General features: G+C 36.4%; 1 protein-coding gene across 1 annotated transcript in view; it reads right to left on the bottom strand.

Annotated features, from left to right (window-relative positions):
- The window catches only part of ADAMTS19 (ADAM metallopeptidase with thrombospondin type 1 motif 19), a 104,007-nt gene that overhangs the window by 65,940 nt on the left and 14,957 nt on the right, over positions 1-23,110 (bottom strand). The window contains exons 3-7 of the mRNA XM_081941155.1: positions 15,504-15,669; positions 13,905-14,077; positions 13,236-13,319; positions 11,082-11,239; positions 6,236-6,279 (exon numbers count right to left, since the gene is read on the bottom strand). Of these exons, the coding sequence (XP_081797281.1) occupies positions 6,236-6,279; positions 11,082-11,239; positions 13,236-13,319; positions 13,905-14,077; positions 15,504-15,669 (625 nt within the window). The remainder of the gene's footprint in view (positions 1-6,235; positions 6,280-11,081; positions 11,240-13,235; positions 13,320-13,904; positions 14,078-15,503; positions 15,670-23,110) is intronic.

The following is a 23,110-nucleotide window of genomic DNA, read 5'->3' as shown; positions in this document are numbered from 1 at the left end:
CCACGCCTATCATGGCCATGCCCATCCAGCAACCAGGCAGAGAAGTCGTTGCTAAAATTTTTGACGCCCACTCCTGAATAAATGTATTAATCCATAAAGAATGGAAGCATAAGTAGCCCTCAGGTTACGATGGAAATAGGGATCAGGATTGCTGTCACTAAGTGATGTGATAATAAAGCACATCAAGGGGCAGCATTGCTTAGCGATGCCAATCCCAGCAGTCCTGTAATCCCATGTCTGGTGCAAGAACCAGATCCACATGTTTAAACTAAAGTAGAAAACTAACTACTTTATTATATTTTGCCTATTATACAGGAATCTCCCCAGACTCCTTGTCATCTCTTGGGAACAAATAGATAAGGTTCAATGGAGCTTAGAAGTGGTCAGTCCTGGATCTCTTGCATCTGCACAATGATTCAAGGCTAATCCCCTGGTTGAGACTTCCTCCCTCTCTTGCTGAACCAAGATGCATGAGTCATTAAGCAGAAAAAAGGGAAGAGTCTCAGGTAAGGAGTGCAGGGGTGTCACAGGGAGTGGAAAATGCTGGGGAAAGTATTTTCAGCAGTGGAATCCTTGTTCTCTGAGGTTGTTTGTTTGCTTTCAGTTGCTCCATTATCTAGTTGGTAACATAATCAGTGTGAATAAGGTAAGATTTGCTCCTTGTTTATATACAGTAGATTGCCCTGCCAATTTTGGTGGGGATGTAGTTTTCTCTTTGATAGAAGGGAATTGTTTTCTGCATATTTGCCTAGTGTTAATTTCTGCTTATCAGGGTGTTGGTTGCTGGAGAGGATGTTTCCTTCTTGGTTTTTTTATTGTCTCTTCTGAATGTTATGTAAATATGGTTTATCTTTATATTTCTATTGATTTTAAACATATTTTTCAACAACCAAACTGGCTTCCAACACTTAAGAGTAGAAGAAACCAAAATTAAGAGCTATTATATAAAATTTAATCTAAATTATTTGTAATATTTTTCTGAAATATGTTGTCCTCATATGCAAAGCATAAAGCAACAAAATAACAGTAAAGAGAAGAGGAAGGCAGACAGAAATATAAACCACTGAGGCGCAGTGGTTAAAATGCAGTACTACTACTTTTTCTAACTGCTGCCTGCCTGCAATTTGGCAGTTCAAATCTCACCAGGATCAAGGTTGACTCAGCCTTCCATCCTTCTAAGGTTGGTAAAATGAGGAGCCAGGTTGTTGGGGGCAATATGCTGACTCTATAAACTGCTTAGAAAGAATTGTAAAGCACTGTGAAGCGATATATAAATCTAAGTGCTAGTGCTATAAAGGGCTTGAAAAAAGTCTGTGGATCGAGAGAAAGAAAAGAAAATTTGAAAACAGGGAAATCTTCTATGGTCTATGGCTGCCACATCTTGACTACAAGTTGCAGGTGACAACTAAGTGGCAGCCAAGTGGGAATCCATATTTTTTCAATCCAGTTATACTAGCTCTATTGAAGCTGAAATGAGGACTTTCATAAAGGATTTTCGTAAATCTTACATTATTGTAGAAAGAACTGACAGCTTCAGTGGCTAGATCACACAAAAGAAATAATCCTTTTTTTAATCCCCAAATTGTTACTTAATGATATAAATGCTTTCTGTAATCAGAAGAACTATCCAACAATTGATTTATCTCATTTACTATTAAGATAACAATCTGAATTTTGCACTTTTGAGAGTTCAACAATAGATGGAATGAAACAGCCAAATTTACAAGCTAGATTCAAAACATACAGGTACCTGAGATCATATTGCTAACATCTAACAGATAATAAAAAGGTAAGTCCCCAAGTTGTTTCTTTTTTCTTTATTAGTATCTTAAAGCATCCATTACAACATATTGCAGATAGCCTTTGAAAAGTAAAATCAGGCTCACACATAAATCTTAAATGTTTTGGACACTTAATGCTAAGGCAAGAATCAATGGAAAAGATCCTGATGCATGAAAAGACAAGATGATTAAATACTATCACTGATGTCCACAAACATGAGCTTATAACAACACAAAGATGCAGTTATCGATAGACAGAAATGAAGTCCACTGGGGCAATTTAAAAAACCAGCCATATTTAAGAAATTAGTTCCAAAAAGTGAGATCTTTTGTATGAATCAGAAGAATAGTCTTAAGAAGAAATGAAGGGCCACAAGTAGATATGAAATGTTATTGATCTATTTTCGAAATCTATATGTCAACCATCTCACCACTAACATTATGGACCAATTAAAGGAAAAGAAATAAAAACAAATAGACAAGATGAAGAAAATGCTAAGTAAAAAGAATGAAGAAAAAACCTGATATTTATCGGTCATGAAAATTACTGGTCAGAACACTCTGATGAAAAGAAACTGATACTTGATAGAGTAAAGAAGGATATTAAAGTACAAAGTTATACAACCTCTAGAACAGGCCTGTCAAACTGGCGGGCTGTGGGCTGGATACGTGATGTGCAGGCCATGCCCACTCCGACTCAGCAAAGGCAAAAAAACATCGCAATACATCACGATCCAGCCCGTAACGTGATCAAGTTTGACGCCCATGCTTTAGAAGCTTTGGACTATGATTTTCATAATCCACGGCTATTGAGAAGGCTGACTTGAGCTTTGGGAAATTGAATTCAAGATATTAGTGCAAAAAGAAAAAGACAACAGACTTTAGAAATAATTCATACAGAAACTGGCATTTTACACAATCGGAAGTAATCTTATGTAATAAATACCTACCATATTTAAAACACAAACAATCACTCTTTAGGATTGTGCTTTCATGCAGAAAACTGATAAGCAGCACTAATAAATCCTAACATATTTGAATGGTACATTTATAAGGCTTCAACTTTCATAATTTTCACCCAAATGCATTTGAAAAAAGTTAAGTCATATTTGACATAGCAAATGTGATATACATTATTCTCATATGTTTCTGAGTTGTTTTTTCTGTTATTAATAAACACAAGTGTTTCTCTGATACACATACTTCAAAGCATGGGGCAAAATTAAGTTTGACTTGCAGTTCTCTTTCAGAAAAAAAACTATTTCATTTTTTTTCCTTATACCAAATGTTTTTCATTAGAGAAAAAAGAAGGGAGAATAAAATTGTTTTACATGTATGTTACTTGAAGAGTATAAATACTATACATTATATACTGAAATTTTGCTGTCCTGTGGGTTGCTTATGATTTGAACCTCAAATACAGTATTTATAGAGGACGTGGTACATATATTTTACTTTTTGTTGATTTCTACTTCAGAAATTCTCAGATTTTCTCAATTCAGTGTCCTTATTGTCTCAGTAATTTTTTCATGGTGCCCTTAGTTCATGTGATGTTCAATAGATGTCAAAAATTGCTGTATTTCTCTCAAAAAACTTTAATATCCGGTTGCACACTTATTGAGTTTCCTGTAGGACCCTAGTGCTCCATAGTAATCAATTTGTGAACCATGGCTCTAATTTATAACTCATTATGATTTTGTTTGTTGTTTGATACTCAATTACGCACACATACAATGCTATTTGGCCTTATAAGGTAGGGATGTCAAATCGATTTCATTGAGGGCTGCATCAGGTTTGTGTTTGACCTCAGGGTGCCAAGGGTGGACATGGCCTTGCAAGCTCTGTGGAACACGTTGGACACATAGGCACAGGGCAGTAGCCACCTGTGGCAAAGGCACCACGAGCTGGTCCTTCGCTGTTTCCAAGGCAGCTCCATGGGCCAGATCTAAGCACCTCATGGACTAGATCTGGCCTTGAATTTGACACCCCTGCTATAAGGGATGCCTAAGATAATTCACAATCACTAGGTGCTCATTATTGAGAAAGATACAGCTCTTGTCAGCAGTCTTATCGCATAAAAAGTTCCCCCAAAATGATCAAAGAAATTATGTTCCTATTACAGTTAAAAATTAAAGACAATTAAAGCAAATTACAATATAACAAACAAGTCCACAAATAATATTAAAATGGAAAAAGGAATAAAATGATCATTACCCCTAAAATTGAACTAATTACATTCTAGCACTTACATTAGTTGCATCAGTTTGATCTTCTTTATATTTATTTGTTGTTTACTCTTTGCTAAACCAAATCAAATTCAACTTTACTTTACATTAAGATTTTTCATAAGAAATAACCTTAAATGGCAAACCACAATTCTGATGTAGATCGTATCAGAATTTTGACCAGAATTCTTGGACGTATAGAAACCAACAGCATACAGTGTTGAGGAATTGCCAGAGAATTAGGCTGGGGGGAGGAGGGAACAAGTGAGGAACTAGTTGGAGTTGTTGCATAGCCACAAACAGCATAAGCATGACCTCCCCAAAGTTCTTTGGCAAACCCTTATGGAAATGCAACAAGGCAGGCTGCAGGACTGGAATTGCCAGAGGTAGGGGCCAGAGGATGTTGAGCATTCTGAGCCTGTTGCTGAAACAACTGAAGTACTGTTGCCTTCCAATTCCTTATCTCTGTCTTCTGTTGATGTAAGCACGGTTCCACTATCTTTTAGAGCAGTGATGGCGAACCTATGGCATGCGTGCCACAGGTAGCATGCAGAGCCCTTTCTGTGGGAATGGCAGTTGTCGTCCCAGCCTAACTCCACCACACATGCGTGGGCCTCCCTCCAGCCAGCTGGTCTTCGGGTCTCTGCCACGCATGCGTGGTGGAAGGGCCTATGAGGGGGAGGTGCACATGCATTTGGGGGCCTCGCACAGTGCTCTCACGTCCCGTTTTGGCTTCCAGGTTGATGCAGGAAGCCTTCCAGGCTCAAAGTAGGGCATGGGGGGTATGCACGTCCCCCTGCGCCCCATTTTGGCTTCTAGGTTGGTGCAGGCAGCCTTCCAGGCCCCAAACTTGGCACCCCTTGTGCCATAAAAATGGGATACGGGGGTGCTCTGTTTTGGGCCTGGAAAGCCTCCTGCACCAACTTGGAAGCAAAAAATGGGAGGGGAGGTGGGGCGCATGCTCGGGGGGAGTGCAAGGGGTCACGCACACATGCGCAGGGCATCTCATGCACATCCATGGGGAGCACATGGAGGGGGTCGCGTACCCGCACATTATGGGTACGGGGGCGCTGCTAGCCATCACTGTCCTAGGGCAATCCAGCAGTTGCCTGTGGGTTCTGGTATATTTTCTTTTACAGAGGGGTGTGAGAAATGAGCCTAGTAAAATTAATGTCAGGCACAATCAATGACATCTACTTGTGAATAGCTTTAGGCAGTAACTTTATCTTTCATCAGCTATGTTACAAGAATCTCATCAGATTGCTTGCCTTCCCCTGGGAATGACTAGATATGGCTTCATGGATTTCAAAGGAAGTCATGTTTACGCTGTTTACAGCTACGCAAGGACCCCTAGCTAGGCCTTCGCTTGACTCCCTCTTCCAGCCTAGCTGGCAATTCTCCAATATACAGGAACTATATCATAAAAAAAAAGAAAGCACTCTAACATAACTTGAAGAAGTTTATTTCAATTTATTTAATTACATCTTTAACAAGTTAAATTCATATGCTGCCATGTTCTTTTTAAAACACTTGCTGTAGAACACTTACAGTATTATGCATATTCATCAAGTAAGAAAAGCTGTCATAAATATTAATGAATGTAATACAGACCATGATTATTAATATTTTAAGAGTTTATTAGTGGAATGCAAACATTCCCTTTAAAAATGACTGCTCAAAAGATCAAAAAGAAAAGGAAAAAGTTCTCCACAATGTCTGAAATTTGCTCAACATTTATTGAATAAGCCTCCATATATGATCACATTGATAGACTAGATTATTTACTTGGGCAACCTAGTGAGGTAAAAGAGCAATAGATTTCAGTGATTGTCAGAAATCAATTTCAAAACTCTCCTCAAAAAACTATTCGCTGGGAAAAGCAAAAACAATTTTACTTCCAGACCAGTAAGGTTCATAGTGACAGTTATACCCATTTTCAAATATAGGGAATATATTTTTAAATCTTCTGAACCTGTAAATTCATAATATATATGCTTTTTATCATGATCTTTCCCATAAGATGACTTTTTTTATTTCAATGACTATATCTGGTGCTTACTGACCACTACCAAAAACCCTGCTGGAAAATCAAAGACTTCATATATCTTTTCCATTCCACAAGAACTGAAGTAGTTTGTATCCAAAGTAATGTTCTCCATTTCTTTACCTCACTATATGTCCAAGTCTTAAAATGATACTTTTGAAGAGCTATTTTTTAACTTTACTTACCCACTGTATCACAAGGCTCATCTTTATGCACACAGAAATCCTTCCTAAAATTGGGATGAAAAAAAAGGCAAACTCTTAACATTCTTCATGAATAGTGTTAAAGGATTGTAATCCTACAATACATATATATGCACTCTATGTGCAAATATAAGCATTTGTTTTTATATTAAAAGGTTGTTTTGTAATAATAAAAGGAAATAATGATTCAGTGGATAGGCTTCCTTTGAATTTTATATAGGTATACTACTCTTAATCTTAGACTACAGTACACATTGTCTGGGAAAACCTGTCTTTTAGGCTTTGTGACCAAATAATACACTTCTAATTACTGTAGGTTCAAACTTCATTGAGCACTTCATTTCAAACTTTCTCCATTCTTGTGGATGCACAGATTTCGGTTTTGCTATGTGTTATTGTCATTTCCTTGTGAAACTCTGTTGAAGCCCTCTATAGCAGCGATGGCGAACCTTTTTTGGCTCGCGTGCCACAAGTGGGGGGAGCGCAGGGGGGTCGTGTGCGGGTGTGCCGCACCCATAATGCAATGTGTGAACCCCCAGTGTGCATCACTTCCGGTTTGCTTGGAGGGTCATTTTAAGCGCTTCGAAGGCATCAGGGAAGCCTCCGGACAGTCCCTGAAGCCTTCGAAATGCTTAAAACCACCCTCCGAGCAACCCGGAAGTCACTTCCAGTTTGCTCGGAGGGTTGTTTTAAGCGTTCCGAAGGCTTCATGGAAGCCTCCGGATGGTCCCTGAAGCCTCCGTAGACCCTCTGGGAGGGCGGGGAAGGCTCTTTTCGCCCTCCTCAGGCTCCTATAAAGCCTCTGGAGCCTGGGGAGGGCGAAAAATGGCTTTTAAAAAGGTGAATTCAGCTGGCCAGCCCGCGCATGCGCGCTGGCCAGATGACAGAGCAGCGCCTCGCGTGTCCTGACAAATGGCTCCACGTGCCACCTGTGGCACGCGTGCCATAGGTTCGCCATCACTGCTCTATAGTATTGCTTCATTTTTTGCTTTTTCTCATTGTGAAAACAGAGCAGCGATAAAATAATGAGGAAAGATAAAATGTAAAGATTTCCCCTGTCCAGTCATATCCAACTCTAGGGGGAGGTGCTCATGTCTGTTTCCAACCCCAGGGAACCAGCATTGTTCAAAGATGCTTCTGTGATTATGTGGCCAGCATTACTGTATTCCAAGGTGCTCTCAAGTGACATACATTGTTTTAAATTTGTAACTTCTGAGACAGTCCTTTCCTGATCCTTTCTGATTCTGTGAGTCTAACTTCAAAAAAGGCCGAAAAGATTTCAATTCTCCTTGGACATTATTGTACTCCCCGTGAAAATTAAATAACTAACATGTAGAATAATCTCATATATGAAATTTGGAAGCATTGATACAACACTGTTCATATATGTCATACTATCAAAGAAGCTGGTCTCTTTTGCAAAAAGTTTATCAAGGTTAAAGGTAAAGGTTCCCCTCGCACATATGTGCTAGTCATTCCCGATTCTAGGGGGCGGTGCTCATCTCCATTTCAAAGCTGAAGAGCCAGCGTTGTCCAAAGACGTCACCATGGTCATGTGGCTGGCATGACTAAGCACACAGACCACTGTTACCTTCCCACCAAAGGTGGTTCTTATTTTTCTACTTGTATTTTTGCATGCCTTCGAACTACTAGGTTGGCAGAAGCTAGGACAAGTAATGGGAGCTCACTCTGTTACACAGTGCTAGGGATTCAAACTTTTGAACTGCTGACCTTTCTGATCGACAAGCTTAGTGTCTTAGCCACTGAGCCACCACGTCCCTTGTTTTATCAAGGTTACCAAAGATTTAACAGACCTTTATTCAAGGGGAATATAGTAAAGCTTTAAAGAGATTTATGATTGTTTTCTAAAGCTTAACTAATGATAGAAAAGTATTTCAGGCAAGAACGGGCAACTACACTGAGTCATTACCATAAATTATACCTTGTGTATAATTTAAACCTATCAAATACAGCACTTCAAGAGGTCCTTCAGGCAATGCAAAAACTGAATATTCAGCTCCTAAAGATAAAACCTATAATTATATATGAATCTCTTCAAAGAACTAAGTAAAAAGGCAGTCAGATACATAAAAATACATAAAGGGGGAATGGGGGTATCTATAACATGTGACAACAAAGTACAGCATAAGAAAATTGCAAAAGAAAACTTTTCAATGAATTTCAGTTGAACTGAACTCAGCTACTTATTAAGGTTAAATTCTATTTTAATACCAATACTTTTGTATATTTATTTACTCATTTATTTGTTATATTTATAGCCTGTTCCAATTAACAAGGCTTCTGGGCAAGCCATAAATCATTAAGTAACTTAAATTTAAGATAAAATGTAAAATAATAATTACACTTTAAAGTAATACTTTTAAATCAATCTCTGTTATTGTTAGTCTTAAACATTCTAGTATCATCTGTCTTACTAACTTAAAATCAGGTCAGGTATAATGCTTTACTGACAATTTAAAAAGCCTGCATGTGTAAATACATTTCAGCTTAACTAGTAAAAGCTTCAGGTTTTTGAGACTGTTAAATTATTTATCAATGACGAAGACTGAATTTATGATTATCCAGGCATCATACATATTTTTATTATTATTTGTCAGCCAGATGTTCAGACTGAATTTGGCATTTCTGTCTATCGTATCCTTCCCAATAACTTGAGATAGGCAGATGTTGTTTGAGGGTGTTAAAAATATTATTTTAGGATGAAAATTGCCTTTTCCAATTGACTGATAGTGATTTTGTCAATGCTATTGGTGTTCAAGTGGTACTCCAGATGTTTTCGGATTGCACCTAAGGCACCTATTACTATTGCTATCTTTGCTATCTTTTGCCACAATCAGTCTACATCTATTTGCAGATCTTTATATTGCGTGATTTTTCTCATTTTTTTCCCCTTCTATTCTGCTGTTTCAGGTACTACCCTATCCACTATACCAGTGATGGCGAACCTATGGCACGCGTGCCACAGGTGGCCCGCGGAGCCATTTGTCAGGGCATGCGAGGCGCTGACCTGTCAGCTGGCCAGCGCACATGCGCGCGCTGGCCAGCTGACTTCACCCTTTTTTAAAGCCATTTTTCACCCTCCCCAGGCTCCTATAGAGCCTGGGGGAGGGCGAAAACAGCCTCCCCCGCCTCCCCGGACGCCCTCCGGAGGCATCAGGGAAGCCTCCGGACAGTCCCTGAAGCTTTCGGAGCGCTCAAAATGATCCTCTGAGCAAACCGGAAGTGACTTCCGGTTTGCTCAGAGGGTCGTTTTTAGCGCTCCGAAGGCTTCAGGGACCGTCCAGAGTCTTCCCTGAAGCCTTTGGAACGCTTAAAACGATCCTCCGAGCAAACCGGAAGTCACTTCCGGTTTGTTCGGAGGTTCGTTTTGAGCGCTCCGAAGGCTTCAGGGACTGTCCGGAGGCTTCCCTGATGCCTCCGGAGGCCGTCCGAATGGGCGGGGAAGGCTGTTTTCGCCCTCCCCAGGCTCCTATAAAGCCTCTGGAGCTTGGGGAGGGTGGAAAAAGCATGTAAAAATGGGGGGAGCGCCTGTAGTGCACACATGCGCACTGGGGGTCGCGCATTGCATTATGGGTGCGGCACACCCGCACACGCCCCCCTGCACTCCCCCCACTTATGGCACGCGAGCCAAAAAAGGTTCGCCATCGCTGCACTATACAATTTTTTTTTTGTATGTCTTGTTAGATCTTGGTTATTATGTGGCAAGTGCCTATGACCAAGAGATGATTCTGATAATGGAATGTGTGCAAGAATAGCTACTTGTGGATTCAACTCTGATCTGACCTCAAGAATTAGAAGTATCCAATTAAACCAACCATTACTTATACATACAAGATATGGATTTCCTTGAGATGAAGGGAAATCATTACAACAATGGTCTTGGTACAGGCAGGGGAGAGGCTGAAAATAAAAGCTCTTTACTGCAAGACATGGCCAAGTAGTGATCAGTTCACAGACTAATGTTTTAAGAAACAGTTTTAAACACCTTACTTCTTTATCTGTAAAATAACCTGTCTTTCTGCTGGCTCAAAGAAAAACTATTGCAAAGAAGCAAAGTATGATATTGGAGTATATGTTAGTTGTAAACTAAAATAATTCAACTGCTGAAATTCTTGTAATCCTTTTCATCTCAATACATCATGTTAGGGAAGACTGAGAATTTTTCATGGCAGAATTATTTTTGGTTGAGTAAGCTGCCAAGACTCTAGCATTTTATGGAACTATCTCTCCCTTGAGGGGGATTCAGTCCCCAGGTTAACATTCTCTAAGCAAGGTTATATTTTTCAGAAAGCCTTTGGACTGTAGTGGTCCTAGGTGTTCATCCCTCTATAATTAATTTTGGAGTTTATTATTATGTATTTCTATTTTGTGTCTTGCTGTATGATAACCAGATAGGAGCAGATTGTAAGCATTGTACATACATACATAAATAATGCAAATAATGAAATAATACAGATAGAAAATAGGCAAATAAAAAAGTACTGTGAAGTACACTAAGTGCACAAAACTAAGATATTGAGAATTCTCATCTGGAATCAGTTAATTGAAGAAAAAAGTTGCCCCCTCAGGCAAAATAAACGAAAACAATGACTAACAAACAAATCAGATGTAATGAAATTTCCCCTCCAAAAGGATTTTCACCAAATCCATGTAGTGAAAATATAGGCGGGAAGAGGGGGAAATTATCCCTCCCTAATCTATTGACAGAAGCATTTTTGTCTGTAGCAAGATTTCACTGCAAGAGTGCCTAAAATCTTAGCATGAGCTTTAGAATCACTAATATAGAAGTGGAAAAATTGCAATGTACCTGGTGATTAATACAGCTGCATCCACTGGTGACACATTTTCATTCCAGCTAGTTGACATTTCTAAATGTATGTCATTTTTTTTACCAAATTCTTCATGTTGCCATTTGCAAAAGCTCTCCAGCATTTTTTCACCATGATGTCCAATATACATCTCTGCCTGAAAATTATAATAAATAGTTTAAGATAATATCCCTTAAATGAAAATATTTTTGCAACAAAACATCTAAAAAGGTTTGGAACAAAGTTCAAGAAACAATATTATTGTATTGCATTCACAACACTATTTTCTTCTCCAATCTTTTACTATATAATGTCCTTTAGATGTTTGGGAGTTCTGAGAATTCTCAGAATTCTGATAGAAAATTCCAAGAGTCAGAAGACCCAAGAATATTGATATAAAGTTAGGTAAATATAAACACTACGTGTTTAAATTTTCTATTGTTGAAATATTTTGATTTACTGAGCATATCTTGATCAACAAAAGCAAACTATTTAGAAGACTGTTTAACCTTAATTTATTAATTCATTAATTTAACCTAAATATATTAATTCTATTTATTTTGTAAACCCAAGACATTGTTGGGTTATTGTTGAGTGGCATTATGCCCACTCCTATTTACACCACAAAGACAATCCCATGAAGTTGTCTGGTCTAAAATAGAATGATTGGCCCCAAAGTTGCTCATCTAGCATCTTGCTTAAGGAAGGAACAGAACTTATTGTCTCCTGGTTTTTAGTCAAGCAACCACTATATCAAATTGCCTTTTATCCCAAAGGTGCTTTTTTGAGACGCAACTGGACTTTCTGGTTTTTCTTTGAAGATGTTTCGTTTCTCATCCAAGAAGCTTTTTCAGTTCTGACTAGATGGTGGGGAATGGAAGGGTTTGTAGATTCCCCACCATCCAGTCAGAGCTTAAGAAGTTTCTTGGATGAGAAACGAAACATCTTCAAAGAAAAACCAGAAAGTCCAGTTGCCTCTCGAAAAAGCACCTTTGGGACAACCATGATCTGGATGACTGAAGAATCCCCATAGACAACTTGCTTTTATATTATTATATTATATATAATAGATTTAAGTGTACTTATTCGAAGTTCAAAATAATTTGTGTTTGTTTCAGCAGACAGGCAACTAATAATATCACATATTTATGTATTACTGAGATGCCTATCCAAACAAAAGTGTTACGTCATAATAGAATGCTCAAATACATTTAAAATGGAATAGTCCTTCCATTTAGTATTATAAAAATTAAAAACCAGTTGAACATATTTAAGCATTAGATTGCATGACTGGGGCATTTTGAATGGTTGAAAGGGTCGAAAGTTCACCATCAATCCTCTTTTTCTGCATTTACTTATTTTAACATATTTTGTCCTTATGCAAACCACCTTTTCTACCCACACCCACCCCTATCATGTCTGCATAGTCCAGCAGTGGAATTAGTTTTAGACTTAACCCTATCTTGTACAAAGCTTCCCTAGAGATAAAATAAAAAGGAAGACTCCCAAGAATAAAGGGGGGGGGGGGGCAGAAAGCCCACATCCCTGAAAGAAAAAATTATATATATATATATATATATATATATATATATATATATATATATATATATATATATATATATATACACACACATACAAAAATACATTGACAACAGGAATGGAGTTCACCTTTCTTAAATGACACTTTGGAACTTGCAAGTAAACCATAACAGATTAACCCGGCAGGATCCCAAGAAAGAAGGGACTGTTTCTAGAACATCAGCTAAATTGAATGCTTTTTGTACAGCTGTTGATATATTATTCCATCAATGAGAACAAAAAAAAGCTAAATCAAAATGAGAATTGACTGGTTTAAATCACTGTATATGAAAGATGGGTCAAACAGTGATGTAAAGGTTACTGTTCAACACCGATACTATATCAGATATTGGGAAATGCAGCCATGCTATGAAATTTTCCCCCTTTTGACCCTCTCTCAAATTGCTTAAAGGCAATGTTTTTATTCTTTAAGAAAGGTCAGTTTATTCTTTAGGAAAGGTCAGATTTTCCCTTTGGTTTCACTTTTACTTTAGGCCATTGACAGTTGCAAGTTCTTGTATCAATGTTTGCCTTTTTTAATGTACATGGAAGAGATAAATACAGTACTTTCTTACTGGAGTCTCATGAAGCAGAACAAGCTTAGTCACCCGAAGGTTCATTTGGACTCCAAGGCTCTTGTGCTGGAAAAGATTAAATACCTGAAAACAAAAGAAATACAGTAATGTAAAAATTAATAATATGACAAATCACCGATTGTTTGAGGCAGCTTCTTAAAACTCTGAGTTGTTTTCAATGTTTTCCCAAATAATTACAACATGACAATCTATTCAGGACACAGAGGATTCTACACAAAACACGTATAGTTTATGTTTGTAATATTTTCTTCATATACCCTGTCTCTTGGCAGTGAGACATTAGCATCATCAGCATCTCAGTTCAGTTTCATTATATTCTTATAAAACAATATATAGAATTTTATATTTGCAATAGTAGAATAAGATACTGGATTCAATTTTTTCTTAATACATATGGCAATAATAATAAGTCTGAATAGTAGGAGGAAAAAACTGGCTATTTTTTATGATCTATACATTCCAAACTAACAGTGGGCTTTATGAGATGACTTTGTGCTGGATCTTGTCTTAGTGCCAATGTAAAAGTATTAGCTATGATTTCACCTCTTTTCTACTACTAGCTCATTATTAGGCTATATTCTTCATTTTAAGTAAGTTATATTTAAACTTTAAAGTATTATTTTGCTGAAAAGACCTACATTTTCTTACCATGTTTAAAATAGTTAAAATAAATCTCCTAGCAGCATCTGCTCCATGATAGGAAACCATTGCTGGATCTGCAACCACTACAGTCTCCACGTTATATTCTTGAGGTAATTTATAGGAATATCTCTTTCCTCGTCCATTTTCTGTGCCTTTTTGACCTCTGACTCTTCTTTTCTCTGCCATAGAAACAATAGAATTAGTAGCTTGAATAGTGGAATAAAACCCAAAGAGGCCCAAGTTTAAAATTACATTTAAGCATGGAACATTATGTTATTTTAAATCAGGGGTGTCAAACTCAATTTCACTGAGGGAAATCACATCAGGGTTGTGTTTGACCTTGGGGGCTGGGGTGGGCATGACTGGGATGGGTGTTGCTAGATCCATATCACTTATGTCGGGGGCGCCTTTCGAGGCCTGAGCGCTCTGTCAGAGAAAACAGGCTCCCGAGCTCCGTTTTCGGCTGCAATGGGCTCCTGCAACCTCTGCCAGCAAAAACAGAGCTCGGGAGGGACGCATGCATCCGGACCAGGGCTGGCTTTGCTGTTTCCAGGGCTGCCCTGCAGGCCAGATCTAAGAACCCCGCAAGCCCCCAAGCTTTGAATTTGACACCCTTGTTTTAAATTATATTGGCTCAGAACCAAGCTTTCTCAAATGAAGTATTTTTAAAATGGAGTAACTTTGAATTCCATACAAAAAGTGTAATATAGAGCCAATTACTAATGTATTATTTAGTAACAACTCTTTTAGATTTTTGATCAGAAGTTTTCTCAACTGCTGGTAATGGTACGAATGACAACAGAAATGTAAGTGGTAGATTGGAGTGATATAATAGAATGCGAACATTTTATTTTTTTATTTTGTTTATCTTAGATAGCCTACTTACAGGACATATCTGAGTTAAGTAATCAACATAGCTTTACATAGTGGTACAGATCTGTAAACAAATTGCAAAATATAAGACTAGTAAAGCTAGCTTTCAAAGAACTACAATTAGATACCGCAAGTCCTATTCAGGTTGTGAGCATTTATTTTAACTGATAAACACAACTTAACAACCGCAAGGAAAGTAATCTTGACCAGAAAAAAGTTGTAAAATCAGAAAAGAGAGTGGTCCCATTCCAACAGGGAGTTAGCAAATTATTTCTTTTATTAAAATCCTGGCACAACATTGCTTGGCTGTCTTACTATCTTCAGTTAACTTTAATTCCAAGTAAAATAAGTTTTATCCTTTGTTTATAAATGGAGGCAGATGATATACGGTAGTGGGAAATCTCAGTAACTTTACTTGAATATGTTTAACAAAACAGATACAAACCACCATTACTGAAATAGATGAAGATTTGTTTAACTTTCTACCAGTAGACCAGAATTCTCAGCCTGGTATTCATCAAATATTCTCAGAATTAATGGTAAATATGCTCATTTGCAATCTTGAAAGTTGAAGTCCATCACTTATGGAAGGCACCAAGCTGGAGAAGACTGGTTTTAGGAGAAGGTAATAGAAAACTCCTGTAAAAGGAGTCAGGCAAACAGAACAGTGAGAGATAAAAATGTATATAAAGTACATATTAAATTAAAATATATTAATAGAAATTACATTACCAGAAAAAACACTGCAGTATTGACTATGAGAGGTGGATTTTTCAGAAGGTCTTTCACGTATGGATCTCTTACGTCTGCATACCCGATGCGCTTGGCCTATCACAGCCAAACTATGATTGAACGGCTCAATAAATATAAAGTCGTCATTCATCTGCAAAAAACCAATCTGCAGGAAAAACAAAAACAACAGATTAACAAGATTTTGTCATGTATTTGTTATATATAGAAAAATAAAATATTTAAAATTATGTTTTAAGAATTGTAGCTATACCAAATGACACTATGTTGTGATTGTTCAGTTTTACGAGCTGATCCAGCAAAATCGGGTGCCATAGCTTTTAGGGAAAATATGAAAATATTAACACCTTCATTTCAAAACACTAAAGTTTCACTTCTTTCTCAAGAAATGTGTTATGAGTTCAATGTGTTTAATGTTTTAAAAAAGAAATCAATTAAGAAAGCAGCCCAACATTTTTCTAAAGAGTAACACACCTCAAATGTCTGGATTAGAGTGTGATTAGATTAGATGCCCATAGCTATATGTATATACACACACACAGATACACAGAGGGAGGGAGGATGAGAGAGAAAGAGAACCTGCCTCAAATGATATTTTCCATTTAGAAATAATCTTTATATGAGGGAACTCAGTGCAAGCAAATTTCTGTAAACCTTAATTACATTTAATTTGTTTATATGGGATTCTAAACTTGAAAATTTATCTACTGATGGTAAAAAGAAAGTACTAACACCATAGTTTGTAACCTGAAACACACTGAGCTCCTGATATCAAAATAATTGCATGGTTATAGAGTTAGGTAACGTTTCTGCTAATATAGCACCTATCCACACCCAAATAATGGGGGAGGAGGTATCTTATTGGGTGTTTAAGCTAACTCAATATATGTATATTTTGCATATTTAAGGCAAAACATGCAGTTGTAGAATACATTTTACATAAAAATCTGAATATATATATATATATATATATATATATATATATATATATATATATATATATATATATATATATATATATATATATATATACATACATACATACATACATACATACTGTTCTCTCTCTCTCTCTCTCTCTCTCTCTCTCTCTCTCTTCCAGTAATAATTCTTATAATGTTACAAATTTTACTGCTGGATCATATGTCCATTGTAGTATCTTACTATCAACACCAATCAGAGAAATGGCCCCAGTAATGTCACTAACAGGACATGCAGGGAATTGTTCCCTTGTCATTTTCCTACACTTTGATGATCAGAGGTATAAACTCCTGCTTTATTATTTTAAACAAAATCTTTTTAAAAGTATGTAAACTACTGTAGTGGCCATTACCAACTCTTGTAGTGGCAAATACTATGTGTTATTTAAATATCTGAAGATGGTTGTGCTTTGAATTTTCTACTAACCATTTATTTGACAATTTTCAATAAATGTAAGAGAGAGAGAAAGCTCTGTATCCATTTTCTCCACAATATACAGTTTGTCTTCTTTTTTTATATAAATTAAAAGAAACTTGACATGTTTTACTCTTTCTACTTTTAGAAGATACTCCTGACTATTAATGCTTTTAGTTCTTTTAACTGCACATTTTCTACTAATCCAACTGGTATTGCATTTGGTATAGCTGAATTTGCACAAGCAAGATTCAGGTTCAAATTCCTGCTCAAAACTCACTGGGTGGCCTCTGACAAATCACTTGATCTCAGTCTCAGTGTCTGATGGAATCACTGGAAAGTAAAGAATGCTTTAACATTATAAATAACAAAGATAAAACACATGTTATAGAGAAAAAGATGTCTTCTTGTTTTTACTTCTTGTTTTTACTTAAAGGAGAAAAATTGCTTTTATTGTCTTAAGGAAACATTATATATGGCAAACTACCAATGAAGAAAAAGATGAACTGTAAAATTTAACTGTGTTAACATAGTCATGGTTGATGCTATATTTCCCCAGATGTTCTTTTAAAAGCCCAGTAAAATCACACTTAAGATCAATATTTATCTTTCTACCTACCTATCTCCATTCATAATGTTATGGCAGCAGCAAAACAGGCATTCATGTTTCTCTAAATCATTCCAAACAAAGCACCCAAAAGATATAGAGTGAACACAAACCATACACTCTAATCAAATAGTCGAGATTCAGCCAACTTTCCTCAGATTATATAATAAAAGCAATAATGCTGCTCTGTAACATTTGAGAAGATTAAAGAATCTACATATAAATGGCAATCGGTACCTCTGTATTTCATTAACTATTCTTCCGAAAGTACTGGCTGTATTGCATTTGCAAATGTTCTGTCCATCTGATCATGTCTTTTCTCTTATTCTTGAATAAAGATAATGCACTGTATCTTATCCATATTAACTCCCTCCTTAAAAGACTGGGAAATTTTCCACTGACTACACACAATAAATTCAATCCATCCCAAAGTTCATATTAAATGAGGCCACCATAAATACAAGAACATATGTAGTCTATTCAGCCAATTCTCCTAGAACCAGGACAGTCTGTTCATTTCTGTCTAAACTTTCTTCTAACATTCATATCTTTTTTTAAGCTGCAAAGTGGGTTACAAACTGTAAGAAATGAGGATTTTAATATGTAAATATACTCCAATTAATTTTACGAGTCAGGATGTGTAAATGAATGAAATCAAGCAAAAATAGTATTCAGATACATCTGCTATTCTATATTATGGATCTCTCAAATTATATCTTTTATATATTATACCATAAAACTCCGTTTAGAAGAAAGGGATGTCCATTTAATTCAAATGTATTTCATTGACCTAATTTATGTCATTCATGTAATTACATAACTGATGTTTTTATGTCATCTGTTAAATTACATCATCTATATGAAATTATTTCATCACTATTGCTCTATAATTATACAAATGATGAAAACTGATAAAAATGATCAAAAAATTATTCAATCATTTAAATGTCCTAAATTGTCACAAATGACATAAATCAAATTAATTCTCCAAAATACTTCAGGAACAATTGACTTTATTCTTCAATATAAAATTTTGTTCATTGAGGTTAGGGTTAAGGCAATCCACTGAATCAAACTTTTACTGTATGTGAAATAATTTATAATATAATTTTCTTCTCAGTAAATTGAACCTTCTTTCAGCTTTGTTCACATTCACTTACTCTAGTTTGTATTTTAGTGTTATTCTTTGCTCTTCATCAGTTAATTGTGCCTATAATACTGGGAGTAAACAGACTGATCACAGACACATACAGTAGGGAGATGGTAAATATGCATTTTTAATGGAGAAAATTATTTGAAAATAATTATTTATTTTGCTGTCATGTTAAAGTTCATAATATTCTGATTAATCTTAATCCCTTTTCTATTTCGTCACACACTGAAGATGAAGCAAGTATTTTAGCAATCTCTATTTTATAATATTGTCTCAAAATTCTTCATACATACTTTTCCTAACTAACCTGACATTGTCAATTCAGCTTCAGATATTTGAATATTTGCTTCCTTTGTTACTTAATGATTGCAAAGTTTTTCATCTTTCAAAAGTTGCATACAATCCATAACTGAAATATATGATTGAATCGGTTGAGCTCTTTAAAATTCTTGTGTTACCTTTGCATATTTGGGAGAGAAATTTCCAAAATTATGGTCTGACAGGAAACAGCTATTGTTTTCCACTTGTCTATCAAAGAAAATGAATATTCATACAATTTATAAAATCACCCTGTAACTATGGCTTGGCAGTGCATCAACTGGTAGTTTAGTTTAGGCCATAGTTTAAACTAACCACAGTAATCACAAAAGGAGACAACACTAGACATAATTTTTAAACTGAGGAAGAAAAAAAAACATTCAGAACAATTATGAACAAATGAAGAGTATTATTTCCATATGGTCTACTTTAATGCAGTAGATAAGTGGTATATTTTTTTTAAGAGAGAAAAATGTCAAAATATCAATTTTTAAAATGTTAATTGAATTGCATTATTGTACTATTGTACTATTGTCTTTATTGTTATTAATGTTTTTAGATTTTTCTTTTATTTTCCCATTGTTGGAAACTAAAAAATAAGAAGCACTTTGATTTCTGGGTAATTTATTGCTGGAAGGGTAATGTAATAGAATCTTGAAAGCTTGTCAAAGCAATTCTTCCATTCAAATTATATCTACCGTAATTAAGGCAGAACTGTTTTGAATTTCATTCTCATGCTTTCCTCCTTCTTTGGGCTAAGGTGTCTTTTTTCAAAATATCCCTGTTTCCTATTCCTATTCCCTTTTGTTAGATATTCTCTCACAAATTGCTAGGATCCTCATTGAAGCCAAGATACCTGTTGATAGGGCTATTTACAAATTAAGCCATTCCATTGGCTAAGGTGCTTATCACTAAAACAACCCCTTGAGTGGAGATATTAACAAACAACACAGTCTCTTGCTGCATATATTTACAATTAGAACAGTTTCCTGCAAAAAAGAAAAAAAGCTTTTAAGGCAAGGCAGCTTCTTATCAGCCCTGTTTACAATCCAATGTTTAACCTATCCCACTAAAGTGGAGACCAACTACTGACCTTTTCTCTTATGGGGGATTCTCATGACATTTCCTTCTGAACTAACTGGCTTGTCACAACTCATCCAATTTTGCTTCTGTTCTATAGTAACTGGCCATAAGTCACTGACTACCTGCACTATATATTATGTAGCATTCCAATATTAAAGACTATACTGAAATAACTGTATATGATGCAAACCAAAACTAATAATAACTATGAATTGATATTATATAGTAGCTCAACCTTTAGTCAACTCTGGGCAGCTTCCAATTAAAAATTAAAATAATATATAAAATCATATTAACACTATAAAACTAAACAGATTAAAACATTAAAATATTTTTTAAAAAGTGCTAAATCAAGTTTCTAATGTTCAATAATCCAATCTTACCCAGCACTTGTGGGAGGTGGCAGGTCTTCAAATCTTTATGGAAGCATAAGAGGGTAGAGCACTCCCAAACATTAGGGGGCAGAGTGTTTCATAAGGCAGAGGTTAGCAATGAAAAAGGCAAACTTCCTAGCTCCCTTCAGAGGGCCAAATTTAGGGAAAGGCACTAGGAATGTGCCCACCTTATATGACCCATGAGACCATCAATTGGAAAGGTGATCCCATAGATAACCTGGCTTTGTGCCACATATGACTTTAAAGATGAAGTGAGGAAAGCTAAGGCTCACAATGAAGAAAGGCTTGCCACAAAAGTAAAAATTAACAACAACAAAAAAGCTTCTTCCAACATGTTAAAAACAAGAAAAAAGTTAAGGAAACAATTGGTCCATTGCTAGGAGAAAGTGGCAAGAAGGTGACAAGCAACAGGGAGAAAGCAGAACTCATGTTTTGCATCTGTCTTTACACAAAGGGATAAAACAGTCCAACCTATCAAAAGCAGCACCACAAAAATCAGATTAGGAACACAAATTGAAATAGGGAAGAAAATGGTAAGTGAGCACCTGTCTACCCTAGATGAGTTCAAATCACCAGGACCGGATGGATTACACCCCAGGGTTCTGAAGGAACTAGCAGACGAGATCTCAGAACCACTGAATTATACCACTGAAGATGTTGGATAGCTATTTGTCTGAAACGGTATAGGGTTTCCTGCCTAGGCAGGGGGTTGGACTAGAAGACCTCCAAGGTCCCTTCCAACTCTACTATTGTATTGTATTGTATTGTATTGTATTGTATTGTATTAAAGGTGATGACCAGCACTTCAAATTACATCTGGAAAGAAATTGGAAACCAGTGCAGTCCATGCAACAAATGGGGCCTAATTATTGTGTGGACTGCTGCATTATGGACTGGTTGAAATCACCTGTTGGTCTTCAAGGGCAGCCCGAGGTAGAATGTGCTATCAGGAGGATTAAACTTTTTCTTCCCCCTTGGTTTGTTTACAAGCTGGGAGTAAAACACACCAGACAATCAATAAATGTCAAATATACAGTATAATATTTATTCATCTAAAGTTGTTAAATTGCTTTGGATGGGCAGTCATACAGAACAGTTCCTGGCCTCTCTTTTTATAATGTTTTGTAGTTTGGAGATTTAGCCTATTATCATCAATGGAATGGAGTATGTTAGTTTATTACAAATATTTCCTTATATTGGGGGGGGGGGGTATATGCCTTCCTATTTATGTTGCAAAAATGATTTTTTTAATCTAGAGATAAAATAGAGATGTTTTTGTATGCATAAATTATATTTTCCTTTACATGATTTTGCTATATGATATCTCTTTTGTTTCTAATGAAGTAACCAGTTTTAGAATAGAATAGAATAACAGAGTTGGAAGGGACCTTGGAGGTATTCTAGTCCAACCCCCTGCCTAGGCAGAAAACCCTACACCACTTCAGACAAATGGTTATCTAAGATCATCTTAAAAACTTCCAGTGTTGAAGTATTCACAACTTCTGAAGGTAAGTTGTTCCATGCTTAATTGTTCTAACTGTCAAGAAATTTCTCCTCAGTTCTAAGTTGCTTCTCTCCTTGATTAATTTCCAGCCATGCTTCTTGTTCTATCTTCAGGCGCTTTGGGGAATAGTTTGACTTCCTCTTTCTTCTTTGTAGCAACCCCTGAAATATTGGAACATTGCTATCATATCTTCCCTAATCCTTCTTTTCATTAAAATAGACATATCCAGTTTCTGCAACCATTCTTCATATGTTTTAGCCTCCAGTCCCCCAATCATCTTTGTTGCTCTTCTCTGCATTCTTTCTAGAGTCTCCACCTCTTTTTTACATTGTGGTGACAAAAACTGAATGTAGTATTCCAAGTGTGGCCTTACCAAGGCATTGTAAAGTGGTATTAAAACTTCACGTGATCTTGATTCTATCACTCTGTTTATGCAGCCTAGAACTGTGTTGGCTTTTTTGGCAGCTGCTGCACACTGCTGGCTCATATTTAAATGGTTGTCCACTAGGACGCCAAGATCCCTCTCAGTTACTACTATTGAGCAAGGTACCACATATACTGTACCTGTACATTTTGTTTTTCTTGCCTAAATATAGAACCTTACTTTTTTCACCATTGAATTTCATTTTGTTAGATAGTGCCCAATATTCAAGTTTGTCAAGATCCTTCTGTATCTTTAGCCTATCTTCTGGAGTGTTGGCTATTCCTGGCAGCTTGGTGTCATCTGCAAATCTGATGAGTTCCCCATTTATCTTCTCATCCAAATCATTGATGAAGATGTTGAAGAGTACTGGGCCAAAAACAGAGCCTTGGGGTACTCCACTGGATATTTCCCTCCATGTAGATGCAGTTCCATTGAGGACTATATGTTGAGTGTGGTTGGTCAGCCAGTTATGAATCCATCTGATGGTGATGCTGTCTAACCCACTTTTCTACTTTATCTAATAGTAGGTTATGATCTACTTTATCAAATGCCTTGCAGCAGTCCAAGTAAATTATATCAACAGCATTCCTCTAATTTTGTCACTTTGTCAAAGAATGCAATAAGATTAGTCTGGCATGATTTGTTTTTGACAAACCCATGTTGGCTTTTGGCTATTACTTTGTTTATTTCTAGGTGTTCGCTTATTCGTT

This window comes from Natrix helvetica (genome assembly GCF_964273705.1).
Source record: "Natrix helvetica genome assembly, chromosome: 2".
NCBI classification, from domain to species: domain Eukaryota; kingdom Metazoa; phylum Chordata; class Lepidosauria; order Squamata; family Natricidae; genus Natrix; species Natrix helvetica.
The sequence above is the reverse complement of the archived record's forward strand: the minus strand, read 5'-3'. Positions and strand labels throughout refer to the sequence as shown.